At 34.2% G+C, this 21,027-nt stretch overlaps 2 protein-coding genes across 2 annotated transcripts in view; both read left to right on the top strand.

The window, feature by feature from the left end:
• Window positions 1–21,027, top strand: part of LOC132731224 (CUB and sushi domain-containing protein 3-like) — a 141,988-nt gene that overhangs the window by 31,523 nt on the left and 89,438 nt on the right. Inside the window, exons 11-12 of the mRNA XM_060717361.1 lie at window positions 2,613–2,780; window positions 4,373–4,540. Of these exons, the coding sequence (XP_060573344.1) occupies window positions 2,613–2,780; window positions 4,373–4,540 (336 nt within the window). The remainder of the gene's footprint in view (window positions 1–2,612; window positions 2,781–4,372; window positions 4,541–21,027) is intronic.
• Window positions 7,687–18,624, top strand: LOC132731228 (uncharacterized). Its single transcript, XM_060717366.1, is given in 12 exon segments — window positions 7,687–8,076; window positions 11,311–12,805; window positions 12,807–14,590; window positions 14,799–14,882; window positions 15,065–15,148; window positions 15,331–15,414; window positions 15,593–15,676; window positions 15,855–15,938; window positions 16,123–16,206; window positions 16,389–16,472; window positions 16,655–16,738; window positions 18,154–18,624. Coding segments are annotated over 11 exon segments (4,149 nt in total). The 5' UTR covers window positions 7,687–8,076; window positions 11,311–11,329; the 3' UTR covers window positions 18,371–18,624.

The raw sequence follows: 21,027 nt of genomic DNA, 5'->3' as shown, positions 1-21,027 counted from the left end.
CAAATAAAAGCCCTGGGGTCAAAATTGGCCCCGCCCCAGGGGGTCATTGATTTTCCCTATATGCATATAGTAAAAACTTAAAAAATCTTCTTTTAAAGAACCCAAAGAGCTAGAGCTAAGATATTTGGCATGAAACATCTTCTAATGAGTGTCTACCAAGTTTGTTCAAATAAAAGCCCTGGGGTCAAAATTGGCCCCGCCCGGGGGGTCATTGATTTTCCCTATATGCATATAGTAAAAACTTAAAAAATCTTCTTTTGAAGAACCGTAAGAGCTAGAGCTTAGATATTAAGCATGAAACATCTTCTAGTGAGTGTCTACCAAGTTTGTACAAATAAAAGCCCTGGGGTCAAAATTGGCCCCGCCCCAGGGGGTCATTGATTTTCCCTATATGCATATAGTAAAAACTTAAAAAATCTTCTTTTAAAGAACCCAAAGAGCTAGAGCTAAGATATTTGGCATGAAACATCTTCTAATGAGTGTCTACCAAGTTTGTTCAAATAAAAGCCCTGGGGTCAAAATTGGCCCCGCCCGGGGGGTCATTGATTTTCCCTATATGCATATAGTAAAAACTTAAAAAATCTTCTTTTAAAGAACCGTAAGAGCTAGAGCTTAGATATTTAGCATGAAACATCTTCTAGTGAATGTCTACCAAGTTTGTTCAAATAAAAGCCCTGGGGTCAAAATTGGCCCCGCCCCAGGGGTCATTGATTTTCCCTATATGCATATTGTAAAAACTTAAAAAATCTTCTTTTAAAGATCCCAAAGAGCTAGAGCTAAGATATTAAGCATGAAACATCTTTTAGTGAGTGTCCACCAAGTTTGTTCAAATAAAAGCCCTGGGGTCAAAATTGGCCCCACCCCGGGGGGTCATTGATTTTCCCTATATGCATATAGTAAAAACTTAAAAAATCTTCTTTTAAAGAACCATAAGAGCTAGAGCTTAGATATTTAGCATGAAACATCTTCTAGTGAATGTCTACCAAGTTTGTTCAAATAAAAGCCCTGGGGTCAAAATTGACCCCGCCCCAGGGGGTCATTGATTTTCCCTATATGCATATAGTAAAAACTTAAAAATCTTCTTTTAAAGAACCTAAAGAGCTAGAGCTAAGATATTTAGAATGAAACATCTTCTAATGAGTGTCTACCAAGTTTGTTCAAATAAAAGCCCTGGGGTCAAAATTGGCACCGCCCCCAGGGGGTCATTGATTTTCCCTATATGCATATAGTAAAAACTTAAAAATCTTCTTTTAAAGAACTCAAAGAGCTAGAGTTTAGATATTAAGCATGAAACATCTTTAAGTAAATATCTACAAAGTTTGTTCAAATAAAAGCCCGGGGGTCAAAACTGGCCCTGCCCCAGGGATGTCATTGTTTTAACTATATGTGTATAGTAAAAACTTTAAAAATCTTCTTTTAAAAAACCCAATGAGCTAGAACTTAGATGTTTAGCATGAAACATCTTCTTATGGGTGTCTACCAAGTCTGTTCAAATAAACAAATAAAAGCCCTTGGGTAAAAATTGGCTCGGGGGTGGGGGGCCTATATACAGGTGAGCGACCTCAGGGCCATCATGGCCCTCTTGTTTTATTAATTTCACTTACAGGAAAATTCAGATGGATATTTGTAGACATTTCCTTTGGCAATGTGAATTATCTATTGTTCATGAGAAGTAATTTATAAAATTGAAAGGAATTAAAGCAAAATGAAAACTTATTAAAAGATTTTTTACCTGTACACTCACTATACCCCCTTGGATGGGCATAATGTCGCTTTAGTTCAAACTACCAGTATTCTTTAACCTTAAGTTGTTTGACAGGCAAAAGAAATTGCAAACCTACCTTGCCAAACATAAAGTATGAATTGAAAGTGGCAATTTTTTTTCTCTCCAAGGTTAGCCTTAGTTTGAAAGCACAACTGCTCTCTTAAATAGCCAATACAAATGATTTGTTTATCATCTCTTTCTGACTTATGATGCAAGAAGTAAAACACACATTAAAAAGTGCTCCAAAGACAGTGTCGTTAAGGACAGTGTATTTGAACTTTTGACCTTGGCTGTCATGATTTCCAAAAGAAATCTGACATCCAGCTTACAAGATTCCGACAGGGACTTTGGATTCTTTCATGTGAGAAAATGATACAGCTTAAGTTCTGGACGTGGTGGTTCTACTCGGGTGCCCATTCCTGCCTGAAATAATGAAGAGGGCCTAAGGTCTTCCTCCACCCGGCAGTAAAGCTGAAAAGTTGCCATATGATCTTTACTTAGTTGATGTGATGTAAAACCCAACCTTAAAAAAAGTCAGCACAAGATGATGGTACTTTATTAAGTACCAATGATTGTCCTCAGGCATCATTTAACACTTACGGTTCTTTATTGGTTTTGAAAAGGATTGACATAGAACCTGACAAAATTAATTTATAAAATAAAACAACCATAGAAGAACAGTGGAATGAGACAAATGTTTCAGTAATGTATTATTTTAGTCTGCATTTTATTTATCTTACAGGCTTTCATTTACTTAGTGACTGTTTCAAAATGAAGTTAGATATATAAATATAGTTATTTAAAATAAAAGAATAGAAATCTGTATATTATTGTTCTGTTATTTCAGTAACCTGTGACACTTTGACAACACCAGCTAATGGTTCCCTTGATATCACAACAGATGGTGTTATAACATCTGTTACAGTATCTTGTGATGTAGGTTTTACTTCAGCAGGAGCAACATCACTTTCCTGTCAGCCGGATGGGACATATGACTATATAGTGCCTTCCTGTGGTAAAAAATAGTCCCAGTCTTAAGGGATATATTTCACTTAATATACTAAGTATTCCATAGTCAGGATTTGAATTTCTAAAATTCCTCCCAAGCAAATTGAAAAGAAATATATCAAAATTATATCCTCATTTTGAAATGTTCATGATAAATACCAGTAATGAAAGATTTGTGCTTATCAGGGATCATTCTAGGGGACGATTTCCGCGATTTCTCGCAAAAAAATCACCAAAATCTCAGAGAAATTTGTGAAATGAGAGAAAATCTTGCACGGCATTTTGAGCCGGAAAATGTCTAATCACAATCTAAAGAATGCTAAAATCACACAAAAATAAGATGAAAAATTTACGATTCCCATCAAGAATTTAATTTCAAATTGTTTATTAATGAAATCGGTGTAAAATACTCCAAAAAGTAGTCCAACACTTTGAATTATTTAGCCTAAAATAATTGCCGATCGGAGACCGCAAATTCACCATACAGAAATACGGTCTGATGGCTATTGTAACCTTTATCTATGTGTAAGTCGAGAATTTACACATAACACTTTTAATTGATTTTAATAAAAATTGTTAGACACAGACTAACATAAAAATGGACATGTCAAAACCAAATATCGGTAAAATTTGTCTTCTAAATGTCACATCAATCACGGTAAATTTTGCCGTAAAGAACAAATTAAAAAAATTTGTTTTACGATTCCTGATGAAATAACCGATAATAAATATTCTTTTATTGAACAAAAGTATTTGATTTTATATAATTGCAATCAAAAACAGCTAGAATTTTGAATGTTTCAGTGGAAAACAGACAAATATTCATTTGTCACATATTTTCGCGATGTCGTGATTAAAAAAACATACTTAAAGGAAGCCGAGTGTTATTCAAAGGTGTTTTATAACACTAAAAATGATGTTTATGAATAAAAAATACTTTAGATATTGTTTATATTTGTGGATATGGAGATATTTGTCATTATGTGTTCAGGCCATATATTCAATGAACATTTTTTAATGGAGGGAGGTGTGTGAAGAGAATCATAAAGAAAACAAAATGTAAGGTTATCAAAAATATTCTTCAAATCTCAACAATCACTTCTGTACTGTACAGTACAGTGTTGTCCATTAGGAACATTGGCTGCAAATAATAAATAGTTGTAGTAGATATCCATGTATAATTCTTTTATATTACAGAATGAAAGTGTTTTAGTTATTTTTCACAATTAGAATTTTATTATGTTTAAAAAATTCACAAAAAAAGGCATAGGGTGAATCAATGAGTGAAAACAAAAATCACTGTAATAAACAGAGCTACATCTATATCCTCATTAGATAAACAATGTTTATATGTACAGTGATTTTAAAAAGTTAGAAATTTCCATATTTTTAACCTCGCCCATCATGAAAATTAAATCTCTAAAGAAAATCTAATTTCTCTCATTAAAATTTCTCAAATGAGAGAAAATCTCTCACTAAAAATCCTGACCAGAATGATCCCTGCTTATAATCATTTTAAGAGAAAGACATGTTTTTCAAAAATTGCACAAGTATCATTTCTAATTACTAAATAATTCTTGAGTAACATATTTTTTCAAGTTGAGTGTCAGCCTTTACAAGATCCAAGCAATGGAAGTGTTTTGTTATCATCAAATGCAGCACAAACATTTGCAACATTTACATGTGATGTTGGCTTTTCCATGAAGGGAGATGAGCAATCTTATTGCCTTGCTAATGGCTCATGGTCGTCTGATGTACCAACATGCCGTAAGTTTGATGTTCAGTTTAAGTTTTCATATTTTCCTTGTTTAGTTTACTTACCTTGTACATCAACTCTGTTTGAAAATGCAAAACTGTACATAATAAGAATTAAACATTCTAACACTCCACTTAATTTCCTATTAAACTGACAGGGTGGTCAGGCACAAGAAGCACATAATTATACAATTATTATTATGTGCACAGCAAAATTTAATGATGTCAGGAAAATTACATTTACACTCATTTTAGTTCAAGATATTTCTAAAAAAAAAAATTTTTTGCATGTTTGTATAGATACCAATTTTTATTGCTCTGTAATAATTATAATGCTTGGTATATCATTCAAATGCTTTGTAATTATATACTCACTCAGGCCTTTTGATATCTATTTCCTAAGTATATATTTTTGATGATCATAATTTATTAAACACTTCTTCTTCAGTTTCTATCTGAATTGACTTAATTAGACTAGTTAATTCTAAATAATAATAGTCATTTGTAACAAGGGGTGGCTGGAGAATACATGTAGTGTGGGAAATGAGCAGAGTTTTTTTTTACCCTTTGTATGTCCCTGCAATGCATAGGTTTTGTTTTTGTGTCAATATGGCCAGTGATATATCCAAATGGCAGTGCAAGGATTTCACTATCTGTCTCTGCAGGGCAGGATCTTTACAAGGTCTCGACATTCTGTATAAAAATATATCAAAAAGATGTCCCATTTGTTTGTTCTTGATTTTAACATTCAATGCAGCATTATGAATTATTAGTCCCCTACCGGTTTACCGGAGGGGACTTTAGATTTACCCTCAGTCCGTCCGTCTGTCCGTCCGTCTGTCTGAGTCCGTCCACAAAACTGGATCCCGCGATAACTTGAAAAGTACTGAAAATATTTTTATGAAACTTGATATATGGATAGATGGCAGTATGGAGATTATGCACGTCTTTTTTTTTTCTTCCTATGTTGAAAAAATAGGCTGAAAATATGGCAATTTTACACATAAACTGGATCCAGTGAAAACGCAAAAAGTAATAGAAATATTTTTATGAAATTTGTAATATGGGTAGATGGCAGTCTGGAGATTATGCACGTCTTTTTCTTTTCTTCCTATGTTGAAAATTCTGGTTGCTATGGCAACACATAGACTGAAAATATGGCAAATTTTACCCAGTGATAACTCAAAAAGTACTGGAAATATTTTTATGAAACTTGACAATTATGGGTAGAGGGCAGTCTTGAGATTATGCATGTCTTATCTGTTCTTCCTATTTTTAAAAAATATTGGTTGCCTTGGCAACAAATAGGCTTAAAACATGGCAAATATAACAATATTTGTGATTAGTCAAAAAGAGCTGAAAATTTTTATGAAATTGCATCTTTAATTCAAGAGTTATCTGCTCTTTAAGAATTTTGCTTTTAAAAATGTTATATTTTGGTAACAGGGATGTTTCAAATATTAACTTTAGAGTGTCCTTCAGCCCGTCTGTCTGTTCATAAAAACTGTTTCCTGTGATCACTTTTAAAGAACTTTTCCAACAAATTTATTTAAAATAGAGAAAAATTGAAACATTAGTGAATGGCCAATGGCCCTTCAGAATGTTGATGGGGTTCTAACCGGTAGGGGACTTATGGATTGCTTGCAATACTATGATAATTGCTTGTTTATTAAAGTTTGCAATATTAATTGTACCTTGTCATGGAGAGCTTTTAAATACAGATGAGCGATTTCAGGGCCATCATGACCCTCTTGTTGCTGTAACTATCTATAACTTCTTTGTAATTTATGAATGGATTGAATTGATATCTAGACACAGCATTCTTTAGGATAAGACTTTCATGTATATCAAACTCAAATTGACCTTGGCTCATGTAGGACTATGACCTTCAAGGTTAAATTAGTGAATTGAGTTATAATTCAAATTGACTTTAACTTGGTAATTTATGAATGGATTATCTTCATACTTAAACTAAAGAACCTTTTGGACAAGACCTTTTAAGGGTTGAACTGACTGTTACCTTGAGCCGTAAATGACCTTTACTGTCAAGGTTAAAATAACCGCCTCCATGGTCGATGGGTTGGAATTGATGACCTCTAATCCAGTTACGGAGGAAGGTAGTCTAGTACTGGTGTAACTCTCCAGGAACAATGGTTAGGAAACTACCAACTTATATGACTGAAATACTGTTGGGAAAGGCGTAAAATGAAACAAACAAACAAACAAATATTGAACTTTGGTTGATTTGTCATAATTTGTTATGTACAGATTTAATTTATACTCTGACAAAACAAGACTTGCTACCAAACAAACATTGTATAATCATGCTCCCCTCCCCACCCCTTCAAAGAAGTGGACATATATTGCTTTGCATTTGTCTGTTGGTGGGTCAGAAGGTTGGTCGGTCCGTCGGTTGATAGACCAAATGGTTTCAGATCAAAAACTGATGGACGCTTAGGCCTAGGAACATCAAATTTAGCATGGATATTGTTCATGACCAGAAGATTGCCCCTTTTGTTTTTGGTGTCTTTAGGTTAAAGGTCAAGTTGACCTTGAATATCAAAATGGTTTCCAACCCATGGGCCCTTGAACCTCAAACTGCATAGATGAATTGGTATTGGCCAGTAGATGACCCCTATTGATTTAAGGGTGAATGGATCAAAGGTCAAGGTCGCATTGGCTTTGTAGGTTAAAAACTGTTTCCAATCAAAACTTGACAACCCATGGGCTGTTGGCCCTCAAACTTTGTAGGGTTTTGGTCTAGGCAATAAGATGACCCCTATTGATTTTAGACAGCTTCCATTTAAGAACGTAAAAGTTCTGTCAAATTTCCGTCAATTTTATGAAATGTGATTTTTTGGGGTTAAATTAGAGCACCTGAAAAGTACATGCATTTATTTGAATAAAGTACATCAATAAAATCAATAAAAATCAATTTCCCGATCTTATTTTATATTGAAATGAACAAAATAACTAAAAATTAAATTGGAAATCATCATCTTTTTGACGGACGGAACTCCCAGCTTCTTCACCAGGTCGGATATATACTCGCATTTTCGAATAATATTGGAAGTTTTATTTCAACAAAGACAATTTATTGTTGGGGTATGTATTGCCTTTCATTCTATTTGATTAGTTTATGTGTTTTTCAATTATTTTGCAAAATAAAGGAATTAGAATAATGTAGATGATGAACAATGAATGTCTGTCAAAAAAGCAACGTTTGCAAAAAACTGTCCATCGACTCGGTTATTGTGTGATTATGTATTGGGTGGGGATTCAAAGTTAGTGTTAAACTTGGTACTTTCTGGTTTTACAGGTGGTTTCTTAAGTTTTGAAGCCATAACCAGAAATTTAATTGAAAAAGGGTTGCGATCGTAATTTCTGTCAATTTTAGTGAATGACGTTCGCACATTTGTTCCTCAGTTTATAGCTGTTACTTCCCTTTTTTGCGAGTTGACAAGAAACTACGATTAAATCCGTAAGTATCCGAATGCAAAAACATGGCCGAATTGAGACGCTCGATTACATGATCCAAATTATTTTGAGTAAGTTTGTGTCTGTCAAGTGTTTTAAATGTTGACGATAGCAACAATAAGTACATATAGATATTTTTATATATTTTAAAGAAGAGAAAACATATTAAAGTCGAGTTGTATGCAGGAAATAGACGAATACACGGACGTCTACTGCTTCCAATGACTGATTACGCTTAAAGCTGTTGCGAATGTCATTTTTTGACGGACATTCTTGTTGCATACGTCATTTATCGACATACACAATTGGTGCTATCGTCATTCTTTGACGGCTGTTAATGATGCGATCGTCATATTTTGACAACCGTAAATGTTTTGACATAATAAATCTACATGTAAACATTGTAGTCAGTAATACTGGTGGGAGTGAGAGATGGATTGAGTTGAATTACAGTCAAATCGGCCCCAAGTCAGATCGGCCCCAAAATAGTCAAATCGGCCCCAAGCAAAATCGGCCTCAAGTCAGATCGTTGTTGTTAAAAAAAATGTGTAATTTGGAATATCAAATGACTAACAATGGATTGTAACATAATAAATCTACATGTAAACATTGTAGTCAGTAATACTGGTGGGAGTGAGAGATGGATTGAGTTGAATTACAGTCAAATCGGCCCCAAGTCAGATCGGCCCCAAAATAGTCAAATCGGCCTCAAGTCAGATCGTTGTTGTTAAAAAAAATGTGTAATTTGGAATATCAAATGACTAACAATGGATTGTAACATAGAAAACCAGAACAAAACATAATAATCAATATAATTAATTGTCTGAGTATAACATTTATCTTCACTGTACTAAACTATTTATTGTCTATAAACATATGAACAGTATGTAAATGTCACTTTTCATGTAATTGTCACTTCACTTCTTATATCACTGCATGAACATTATTCGAGCATCACTCTACTTCTTGTCTAAGCACCCTGGGTTGATACAGACTGGAAACCTTCTTCAGCAGGGCCGTTGCCGACAGTTGTTTCGCACGATAGCTGCAAGCAGAAAAATTAAATGGAAGTATTAAACAGTCAACAATTATAATATAAATGTATATTCATTTGAATGATATTATACAAATTAGAAATTAACATTAATTATATTTACATTGTATCACACACATTTTTCATGATCAATTATCAGTCTGTGATCATTATACTAGCCTCTGTTCAAAATATATTACTAATGAAATTCAACTTGACATCGAAAAAAATGGTCGTTATGTCACTTTAGTATAAGACACCAAAAAAAAATCACATTTACCTGTCCCAAGCTTGAAATATCTGCGACTGCATCGATCTGTAAATCTTTCTTTGCATTCGTCGCAGCTTCATCTCAGACACAAACCGCACTTGTGATTCCACGAATCTTGCTTCTTTGTACAATAGCTTAATCAAATTGTAGAAAGTCGGCGACACCCCAGCTCTGATATTCAGACGACGATGCCATCCTGCAAATATACAAAATAATAAATAATGTTTCTAGCTGAGTTATAAATCTTAAAAACAACATACAGACCCCTATATATTTAACTGGAATAAAATGTTTGTAACAAAATATTTAGCTGCTACATTTATTAATACAATCCTGGACATCGGTCGAATGTTCCAATGTCGAATGTTCCAATGTCGCTTACTTTTACGATTTTACTAAAATTTATATATCAATATACATTGCAATATTAAATTTACCTTCGCAATCGTTGTTTGTTCGGACGGACTGTCCAAATACGCTCCAGTTTTTTTTACCGTCCACGTTGAGGATTCGAACCACGTTCTTCTGAGGTACTGGAACAATGGTTCAAGATGTTCAGATGTGTTGAAATCTTCCATCTTGTCGAACACTTCGATGATGTGTTCAGCGGGTAGAAAAGGCAGACAGAATATCATGCGCAGAAGAGAGTACGTCCCGTGGTTATTCATGTATTCCGTGGACAACCCAAGTCCCTAAATTATAAACAAATGATTTTAACATGTATTACAAGGTGTATTTTTAAAACAATATTTATTCTCTTCGTTTGGATGAGATACATGAATGGATAACTATCGGAGGTAGAATGAAAAGTCACAAACAACTTAATTAAATATAAACGTTTTAGAAAAAAATGGTCAACTTCTAAATCACAGCCTCTCAAAAACATATAATAGGATACAAATATAGCGGAATAAATAAGAACGAAAAAAAGTCTATACCTGTATATGACGCCAAACAGCCTGGCCCCAATGGAATGAACAACCCTTCATGAGTATACGGTCGGGAACCTGCTTCGAACAATCGCCCCTACGCACAAATGCATGAATCGTCAAAAGCATGATGAACGGAGCACGCATCACCTAAAATATAAGTCAAATTAACGTTCCATTTTTGCCATGATAAGACTTTTCAACAGATAATAAATATATATCGTTCAGAAAGCATCGGAAGTGTTTGATTTGTTTAAAAGAAGAGTTGACAAAAAAGAGGCGGACAAAATGTAAGTAATATCCCTTTAAATAACAATGCGATTTCTACTGATTTGTATGCACGACATTTGGTTCCTGGTATGACCTTTCACACTCAACCGACACTATGCTGTCGTTGTTTTCTGTTGTTTCCATGAACTCTCAGCTGTCCCGCATGGTTTGTCATGTGTATTTAAAAGGAAAGTTTATAAGAGAATTCTTTATTGCAGATTTTCGCAACAATATCTCTTAATCCTCTCCTGTATGAACTCTCATGTGAGTCGTAACACTGCTTTCATATGAAAATGTTTTATCACAAATTCCGCATTCAAACTTCTTCTCTCCTGTATGAATTCTCATGTGTGTTGTAACACTTGCTTTATGTGAAAATGTTTTATCACAGATTCCACATTTAAAGTTCTTCTCACCTGTATGTAATAACATATGTTTCTTAATATAATAATGTTGAGTAAATGCTTTATTACAGATATCGCAATAATAGTTCTTTTCTCCAGTATGTATTGCCATATTTTGGGGCCGATCTGACTTACAAGACACTGTCACACATATACGAAAAAATATACGGAAAATCTCGATTTTTTGTCGAAACTGGTCTCATACCAGTACCGTTTCAGTCCGATCTATTAATATATATAACTTATAAAGAAACTTTATACACATGATCCTTATGAAGAGTAGAACTTTGTGAAATCCATAAGTAGCACCAGATAATTCGAAGTCTTAGTCCCGAGCCCTTTATTCATGAAAATATCTTAAATGCTTGAACAGCTCTAGATATTTTCATTATTTTCAGTTTAATTGGCAAGTTAAAGATGGACAGATCTGTAGTCTTTAGAAAACAGATGAAGGAACAGGATCCTGAAAGATATAAAGAATACTTGTACAAGCAAAAGGTACGAGTGAAGGAAAGAAGAGAGCAGTTAAAGAAAGAATTGCAAAAGAAAAATCCAAATCCAGTGGCAAAGCAGAAAAAGGCACATGAATTACAGTTGCAAAGAGAAAGACAAAGGAGGTATTTAGAAAAAAAAAGACAGATGAATGGTTCTATCAATACTCCTTTGAAGTCAGTAAGAAAACCAGCTGTTGAAACAAGACACAGCATACAAGCCAAAAGGGACTATAACAGAGTAAAGAAAAGGGAAGAAAGAGCAAAGATGTCATACCAGAAACGAATGTGGAATAGGAAAAAGGACAGAGAAAGAAAAGCTAAATCTAGAATGAGTAAAAAGGCAAGCATTTGTGTAACAAGTCAATCGACAAGCCCTTTCAAGACGAAAAAAACTGAATGGAACATTACAAGTAAAGTTAGGGCAATGATGCCTGAAACACCAAAAAAATTTGCAAAAGTGCTTGATAACATTGAAAAGAGGGCCACCCCAAGAAAAAGGCAGGCATTAAATGATTTGAAGGATGATTTAGCGAAAAAGAAAATGGTCGAGAAGAAAGAAGATATGAAGACAGTTAATTCACCAAAACAGAAAAATAATGAGAAGAGTACTAAAATTCAACTCAGTTCAGATAAGCCTGCAGCACGACTTTACCTTGCAAAGCGGGCCATGTTGAAGCGCAAAAGCAGAGTTGACGTAAAAGGCATCCAGATGTTTTACTTGCGGGAAGACATATCACGAATTCTTCCACAGAAGAGATTTGCTACCAAAGAAGGTCCTGGGTATGCAATGCAAGTATCTGTAAAGACTGCTCATGCGAAGTATAATTTTGAAAATCATAAAAATGTCAGTCTTGGCAAGTTCGCAGCACTGAGAAAACGAAATGTACGCCTGCTATCCCTAAGTCACAGGGATTACTGTTGCTGCCCCTACTGTACTAACATAAGGTTTAAACTTTTGACACTTAGTAGAGTATCTCCTGACCAGAAATGTAAAAAGACAAATGAAAATGATATTGTCGACATTTTGCTGTGCCCAAAGGCTGACAGTGAACAGTTTTATGATGCAAAATGCATAAATGGTGGTTGTAATCAGTGTTTTGATTATGAGAAAACACTGAAGGAATTTTATAACCAGATTCCTGAAGACAAAATCCTTACATGGAACCGTTGGACAAATGACACAAATAGTGATAATGGTATGGTAAAGAAAGTGGTGATAACTGAGAAAGGTAGTAAAAATAAACTTATTCAAGAGATGGTTGAAAAGGACATTAAGAAGCCGGCACAAGGGTACACTTTCTTTCAGCACTTTTTCACAGCTCAGTGGCAGAACAAACAATTCAAGCAAATTAAAGCTAACCTTCCAGCTGGTTCAGTCTTGCAAGTGATGGATTTTGCAAAAAAACCGGCAAATCAAATACCAAAGTGAAATCAAAGGAGCTTTTTTCACTGCTCGGCAAGTGACAATGCATCCAGTAGTGACCTACTTTCAGTCTGATGTAGGTTTAGTACGTAATTCAAGCATTATTATATCAGAGGACAATTGCCATGATTATCATGCCGTAAATCACTTTGCACATATAGTTAATAGTCACATAGAAAAAATCATTGAAAAGCCAAAGAGACGGATAATATTTAGTGATGGGTGCAGTGCTCAATATAAATCAAAGGGACCGTTTGCAGACATTGCCAATGAAAGAATTGAAATAAACAGAAACTATTTTGGTTCAGAGCACGGGAAAAGTGAGTGCGATGGAGAGATTGGTGTACTGAATAGGTCTTTGGATAGAGCTATTATTGGAAATAAAGTAGTTCTGAACAGTGCAGAAGATGTTTATAATTACTGTCAGAGTCATCTGAAAGTAGATGATGTACTGTCAACGCGCAATTTTTTCTATGTGAAGAATGGAGAGATCGATAGAAACAGACCCGAAACTGATGTGAAAACAGTGCCTAGTACTAGAAAATTCCACCAGATCTTGAACAGTACAAAAGAACCAGGTTTGTTAAGTGTACGGAGTTTATCCTGTTTTTGCAAGAAATGTGAATCGGGGGATTCGGTTATTTGCTTAAATAGGAAATATGTAGAAAAGTATGCAAAGAAACAACTACAACGAAATGAAGTGACCGTTGTAAACACAGAGGAGAATGGTGCCAACCCTGCAGTGCCAGAAGTAAACTCGGAGAAGCATCATGAAAGTAAAAGCCCGGAAAAGTTGGAATCACCAGTCATAAATCCATATTCCAGGCAAGACTACTTTCAAATGATATTGAGTAAAATGTGTCTGTGTGAATCCTTCGGTGATTTGCAGATCATAGTGCCTGAAATAGAGGATGAGGTAAGAGAACTCTACGGAGACATTAACTTCAACCCTGACATCAATGTAGTTAGTCATGGGCTTACAGTTGACAGAGTGGCACATAAACAACCTTTAAACAATCGGACAGTTGAAGCAACATTGGGCAAATTTCCAGTATGTGTTCAGGGAGATGGAAATTGCCTACCACGGTCCGGGAGCATTTTGTCATTTGGGGACGAAGATCATCACACTGAAATACGTTGCCGAATTGTCATCGAAATGGTAACAAACATTGATCTTTATTTGAGTGACGAGCACCTTAAAAATGGGACAGTCCTAGTTGAAAAAGAGGCGCGGCAACTTGTAAAGACTTATGCAATGTTTTCTGAACACTACATCCCTGGAACACGGTTGGTACCAAGAACTATCTTTAAAAAAGAAGTTATGGAGGCGTGTAAGGACAAAACATACATGGGTATTTGGCACATCTTTGCTCTTAGCTCGGTATTACATTGTCAATTATTTTCAATGTACCCTCAGCTGGGATCGGAATTATACAGTACCACATTGAACAGATTGATTATTCCCAAGCAAGATGATGGTTCAGGGATTGGCAATATAATGTGGTCTTCTACAAGGCAAGACATGACTGCAAGTAATTGGATACCGAATCACTTCGTACCAGTAGTAAACACCACAGTTCCGGAGAGTGCGTCATTTGTCGAGGAATTGTTTGAAGAAGACAACGAGCTGCCTGAACTGGACTCGAGCACTTTTAATAGTATTTGGGCAGATCTAAACTACGAAGAGCTATTAAATGGTAATGCAGCGATACCCGATGTTAATATGCAGGAAGATGTTGAAGCAGGCCAATCAGTTTCAAGGTATAAAACTACAAAATTTTGCCAATCAGTTTCAAGGTATATAACTAAAAACTGGCCAGTACTAGCATATCACGCCTAAATCTTGAGTTAAAGACTTTTATCCTACTTTCATACAACATATAGTAGGTAACTACAAATTCCCTAAAGATATCTCTAGGAAAACTTAAAATATATGCACTTTATATGTAAACAACTTGTTTGTTTGCAGTGTCTCGGAGCATTTGAAGACTTGTGGCGATGATTTGGCGGACAGTTTGATTGAAGACATTGGTATACCTGCTACCAAGCAAAGGTAAACTATGAATAACTTGCGTTATTACAAATTAATGCTTTCTGTTTTCTCATTAAAATGTCTTTAAAAGTTATGTTTCTACAAGTTTGTAGAAAGGTATACCTAAAAATTCCGCATTTATAATGATATATGTAGGAATACTTAAGATTTACTTTATTTGTAAAAATCTTGTTTGTTTGCAGTGACTCGAAGCATTTGAAGACTTGTGGCGATGATTTGGCGGACAGTTTGATTGAAGACATTGGTATACCTGCTACCAAGCAAAGGTAAATTATGAATAACTTGCCTTATTACAAATTAATGCTTTCTGTTTTCTCATTAAAATGTCTTTAAAAGTTATGTTTCTACAAGTTTGTAGAAAGGTATACCTAAAAATTCCGCATTTATAATGATATATGTAGGAATACTTAAGATTTACTTTATATGTAAAAATCTTGTTTGTTTGCAGTGACTCGAAGCATTTAAAGACTTGTGGCGATGATTTGGCGGACAGTTTGATTGAAGACATTGGTATACCTGCTACCAATCAAAGGTAAACTATGAATAACTTGCGTTATTACAAATTAATGCTTTCTGTTTTCTCATTAAAATGTCTTTAAAAGTTATGTTTCTACAAGTTTGTAGAAAGGTATACCTAAAAATTCCCAATAATGATATATGTAGGAATACTTAAGATTTACTTTATATGTAAACAACTTGTTTGTTTGCAGTGACTCGAAGCATTTGAAGACTTGTGGCGATGATTTGGCGGACAGTTTGATTGAAGACATTGGTATACCTGCTACCAAGCAAAGGTAAACTATGAATAACTTGCGTTATTACAAATTAATGCTTTCTGTTTTCTCATTAAAATGTCTTTAAAAGTTATGTTTCTACAAGTTTGTAGAAAGGTATACCTAAAAATTCCCAATAATGATATATGTAGGAATACTTAAGATTTACTTTATATGTAAAAATCTTGTTTGTTTGCAGTGACTCGAAGAATTTGAAGACTTGTGGCGATGATTTGGCGGACAGTTTGATTGAAGACATTGGTATACCTGCTACCAAGCAAAGGTAAATTATGAATAATTTGCCTTATTACAAATTAATGCTTTCTGTTTTCTCATTAAAATGTCTTTAAAAGTTATTTTTCTACAAGTTTGTAGAAAGGTATACCTAAAAATTCCAAATAATGATATACATGTATGTAGGAATACTTAAGATTTACTTTATATGTAAAAATCTTGTTTGTTTGCAGTGACTCGAAGCATTTAAAGACTTGTGGCGATGATTTGGCGGACAGTTTGATTGAAGACATTGGTATACCTGCTACCAAGCAAAGGTAAACTATGAATAACTTGCGTTATTACAAATTAATGCTTTCTGTTTTCTCATTAAAATGTCTTTAAAAGTTATGTTTCTACAAGTTTGTAGAAAGGTATACCTAAAAATTCCGCATTTATAATGATATATGTAGGAATACTTAAGATTTACTTTATTTGTAAAACTCTTGTTTGTTTGCAGTGACTCGAAGCATTTGAAGACTTGTGGCGATGATTTGGCGGACAGTTTGATTGAAGACATTGGTATACCTGCTACTAAGCAAAGGTAAACTATGAATAACTTGCGTTATTACAAATTAATGCTTTCTGTTTTCTCATTAAAATGTCTTTAAAAGTTATGTTTCTACAAGTTTGTAGAAAGGTATACCTAAAAATTCCGCATTTATAATGATACATGTAGGAATACTTAAGATTTACTTTATATGTAAAAATCTTGTTTGTTTGCAGTGACTCGAAGCATTTGAAGACTTGTGGCGATGATTTGGCGGACAGTTTGATTGAAGACATTGGTATTCCTGCTATCAAGCAAAGGTAAACTATGAATAGTAAATGAAACAATTTCTCTTTGTATACCCACCCTATAAAATGCCGGGCATGATGGCGCGGTGGTAAATGCACTTTTTTTTTCATTTTGAGAGTTGTAGCTTTGATTCTCGGTCAGGCCATTTCTCTCTGACCAATTGATAAAAGACCTTGTGTCCTAAGTCTTTTGTCTCGCACCTCTGTTTCAAGTGAGGCAGAAGAAGAGGTAATATGTCTAAAATGATATGGAGAGTGTGTGCACAAGTTAATTTTTGAATCAGTTTTTAAAGGCATGGTTATCAGTTTTTAAAGGTCTACATTTCAACAACTTTTCATGCAGGTACCCTGTAGGAACTAACCTTCTCATCAGAAATGGATCAGAAAGTTTTAATGCTGTTGTAAGTAGTAATGTTTGAACAGTTTGGTTAAATTCAGTACACAAAAAAAAGGAAATGCAAACTAGCAAATTCGTCAGTTGTCTGTTATAAGGTGCAATCAGTATTTTTTTTCAATTTTTCCGGAAATGGACAAAGATTTATCAGCGTTTATAAGAAGCTTAAGCAATAAGTACTGGCTTTGTTCTTCAATGCATTACTTTTGTTTGGCCTGTATTGTGCTGTTCCATTTTTGTTACTTTGGAAGTTATGTTTTTTAAAAAAAATTGTTACTTGTGTGTTAAAAAGTTGTTTTTTTGTCTTCATCACATTTAATATATGTTAAAACCCAATATAAGGCACTCTTGCTGACAAGATTTGCAGTCAGATATCAATCTCCGGAGTTCATGAGATTAAGCCTTAGCCATACAACATGAGTTGAATTCCCAGTCATATAGAGAATAACATGCTACTGTCTTTTGATATCAATTTTATCAGGCGAGGCTGATATGGGCTAGAAAGGGCGAGATTAATTATTAAATAATTTTTATAATACTGCATGTTTGTAACGTCGCTTTTCATTGGATAATCTTGACGTTTATATAGTGTTTTATACACGTGACACGGCTATTGTTGATTAATAAAGAAATCTTGCTTAATTCCTCTAAAAATAATCCTTGCTAGTGATTATAGCGATTGGGTTATATTTTACAAACAGCCATTTATATAGGGCCATATAACCTGTCAAAAATCTTTATAACTAATAATATAGCCTTACTATTCCGGTAGAGCAGTTGTCTGTTCATGTGCAAATATTATTTGTTTATACATGTAGTGTATATGCATTTTTAAGTCTTTTCTTCCGGTTAATAGTGTGATGATATGAAGCAACATTTGAATGTCAATCAGCTTGACTTCATTACCAGTTGTGAATACTTGGTAAATACATTTGATTGGTTCATTGAGTCCAGTTTGACCTCTTTGATAGATACTGGTAATTGATTAAATGTTATTGGTGCAACAAGTCATTGATTGTACATCATTTTGCAGGTTGTTCAAACCCATGAGCTGCACAGAGAGGAGAAAGTCTATGGATTGTGGGTCCAGTTCTATAAGAAAGGAAAGCGACAATTATGGACATTGGAGGAGAAATCTTTCTTTGTTTGTTGGGAGGATATCATTAAACAAGTTGCTGAACCTTTACTGTCTATGCATGGATCTAGATAATACTACAAATTTTGAGTGTTTGGTGTACAGTTACACTTAATAGCCCATCAGAAAGGCCGACATGGTGACTGGTGCTTTTACATCCAATTTGGTGCAGACTGTTTTCATACTTTCTTACAAAAACTGTTAGAAATATAATATATCTTTTGAAAAGTTTCAATAGCCATTGTCAGATTATTTTGTAAAATACGTTCTTTAGTGCCTAGAACAGTTGATGGCCAGTGTTTTGACAGTTAATTTCGGATAATGTCCAAGTAAATTTACATAATTTACTTGTTTGCTTTTTGAAAACTTTTACTTGTTGTCATTTGTTTTCTTGTATCCATTGCGAAAAAGTACTTTAGAAATTGTGAAAGAACATTGTAGCAAAATATGCTGCTTATATAGAAGTTTTAACACAGGTTTTTCTTTTTGAAGAAAACTAGAATGTTTTTCGTGTTTAGTGGTTTAATAATGTTACACATTAAGTTACAATTACTGTTAAAATTTTACAAATAATGTTTTTTAAGTGTTTAGTGGTTTAATAATGTTACACATTAAGTTACAGTTACTGCATGTACTGTGTATGCATTTAATATAGTTACATCTTGGCCAGTTACTGTACATTGCATAACTTGCTGACATAATAAAAGTTTTATAACTAAATATGACACTTATATATTATTGTGTATGATAACAATCAAAGCCACAATTACCTTCCATCTGAGTTCTAAGAGAGTATTAAAATTCTGCCATTCTGCAGCAGATGACTTTGAACATTGACAAACTTGTCAAACAATAGAAAAAACTCCATTATATTTGAATGGACAACCTATGACAAAAACTGGTTTTGTGCTATTTCTTCTTTTGACATTATGTTTTCAAAAAGTCATCCGAAAGCATCTATATGAAGGAAGGGGTTACGGCATTAATGTACATATACAGGTAAACAACACTCATATGTACAGGTAAAACAACACAGAAACAAAGAAGCAGTTGGGTCGAAAGTGTCAAATGCCACTCCAGACTACCTTTTATGCTAGTGTCCAGAGCATTCTTTTGAACATTTTGTACATGCTGTTACCTGTTCCTAACCTGAACCCCCAGGTACAATTGCCTCTTTTATTGCCTGGTTAATGACTAAAATGGTAATGAGGAGACCACCACCCATGCAGATATGTTACTATGCAGGTTAGCATTCTACAGAGAGGTGTTAATAGTCAATAGGTGCATACAACAGGAGAATACACACATTATACAAAATTTGTGCAGGTAATATATACAAGTGCTGCAGCAGCAAGCATAAACACATGCTAATTAATGCACCATAAATTATGCAACAGTGATAAAAAAAAGATAGTGGCATATATATTTGGGTAGTTAAACTACTAAGCTGTTGGCCTTTGGTTAGCATTGTTTAAAATGATATTACCATTTACGTTTCTGTCAAAATTGATGTTATCAAGCACTTGTTCCGTCCAAAAATGATGCTAGCAACAATTTGTTCCGTCCAAAAATGATGCTAGCAACAATTTGTTCCGTCCAAAAACGATGTTAGCAAAAATTTGTTCCGTCCAAAAATGATGCTAGCAACAATTTGTTCCGTCCAAAAATGATGCTAGCAACAATTTGTTCCGTCCAAAAATGATGCTAGCAACAATTTGTTCCGTCAATAAATGACGTTTAGCAACATCAGCAAAAATGAATAAATCTGTATCTGGCCTGTTCTCTGCAGAGATAGTACTTCCTTTACATACAGTTTTCAATCTTTTATTACTTAGAATAAAATGTTGCTAATTATAATAAAGAGAATGCTTAATTTTTCCAATTTCTGAATGTTGTGAACGTAAAAATATCCGTCAAATATTCTGTCAAATAATGACGTTAGCAACATGAAATTTAAAACATGATTAAAACTCAAAATACATCTGCTATAATTTTTATTTTCATGTTTTTGACCTAATATAATAGCAATCTTATCATATATATTAAAAAAACTGCAATTATTTTATATGTACAAAAAAATATCCTTGGGAGCTATTTTGACGGAAATTTTATGTTCTTAAATGGAAGCTGTCTTTAGAGTTAAGGGATCAAAGGTCATGGTCATATGGACCTTGTAGGTAAATACGGTTTCTGATCAATAGCTTGACAACCCATGGACCCTTGGTCCCCCATCTGCATAGGTGCATTGGTCTTGGCCAGTAGATGACCCTTATTGAATTTGGGGTCAGGGGTCAAAGGTTAAAGTAACATTGACCTTTCATGTCAAAACAGTTTCCTAACAATAACTCAACAACCCATGGACCTTTGACTTTCAAACTTCGCAAATGCATTGCTTTTGGTCAGGAGATGACCTCAATGGATTTTTGGGGTCAATGGTTCAGAGGTCATGATCATATTGACCTTATAGATAAAAAACGATTTCTGATCAATATCTCAACAACTCATGGGCACTTTACCTTCAAACTTCTCAGATGCGTTGGTCTTGGCAAGTAGATAACCCCTATTGACTTAAGGATGAAAGGTCAGTCACAGTGACCTTGTAAGTAAAAATGGTGTCTGACAAGTAACTAAAGTTGACTTGGTTGATATTTTTAAACTAAGAATAATTTTGGTATACAATTTTCAAGGTCTAATGTTATATTACAAATTGACTGACATTAAGAAGGTCTTCATCATTCATAAAATTTATGCATATATTATATGGTAAGATTT

The sequence above is a fragment of the Ruditapes philippinarum genome, unplaced genomic scaffold, assembly GCF_026571515.1.
Source record: "Ruditapes philippinarum isolate M1 unplaced genomic scaffold, ASM2657151v2 ctg4222_1_1_1_1, whole genome shotgun sequence".
Lineage (NCBI taxonomy): Eukaryota > Metazoa > Mollusca > Bivalvia > Venerida > Veneridae > Ruditapes > Ruditapes philippinarum.
This window is presented reverse-complemented; position numbering and strand designations above follow the sequence as displayed.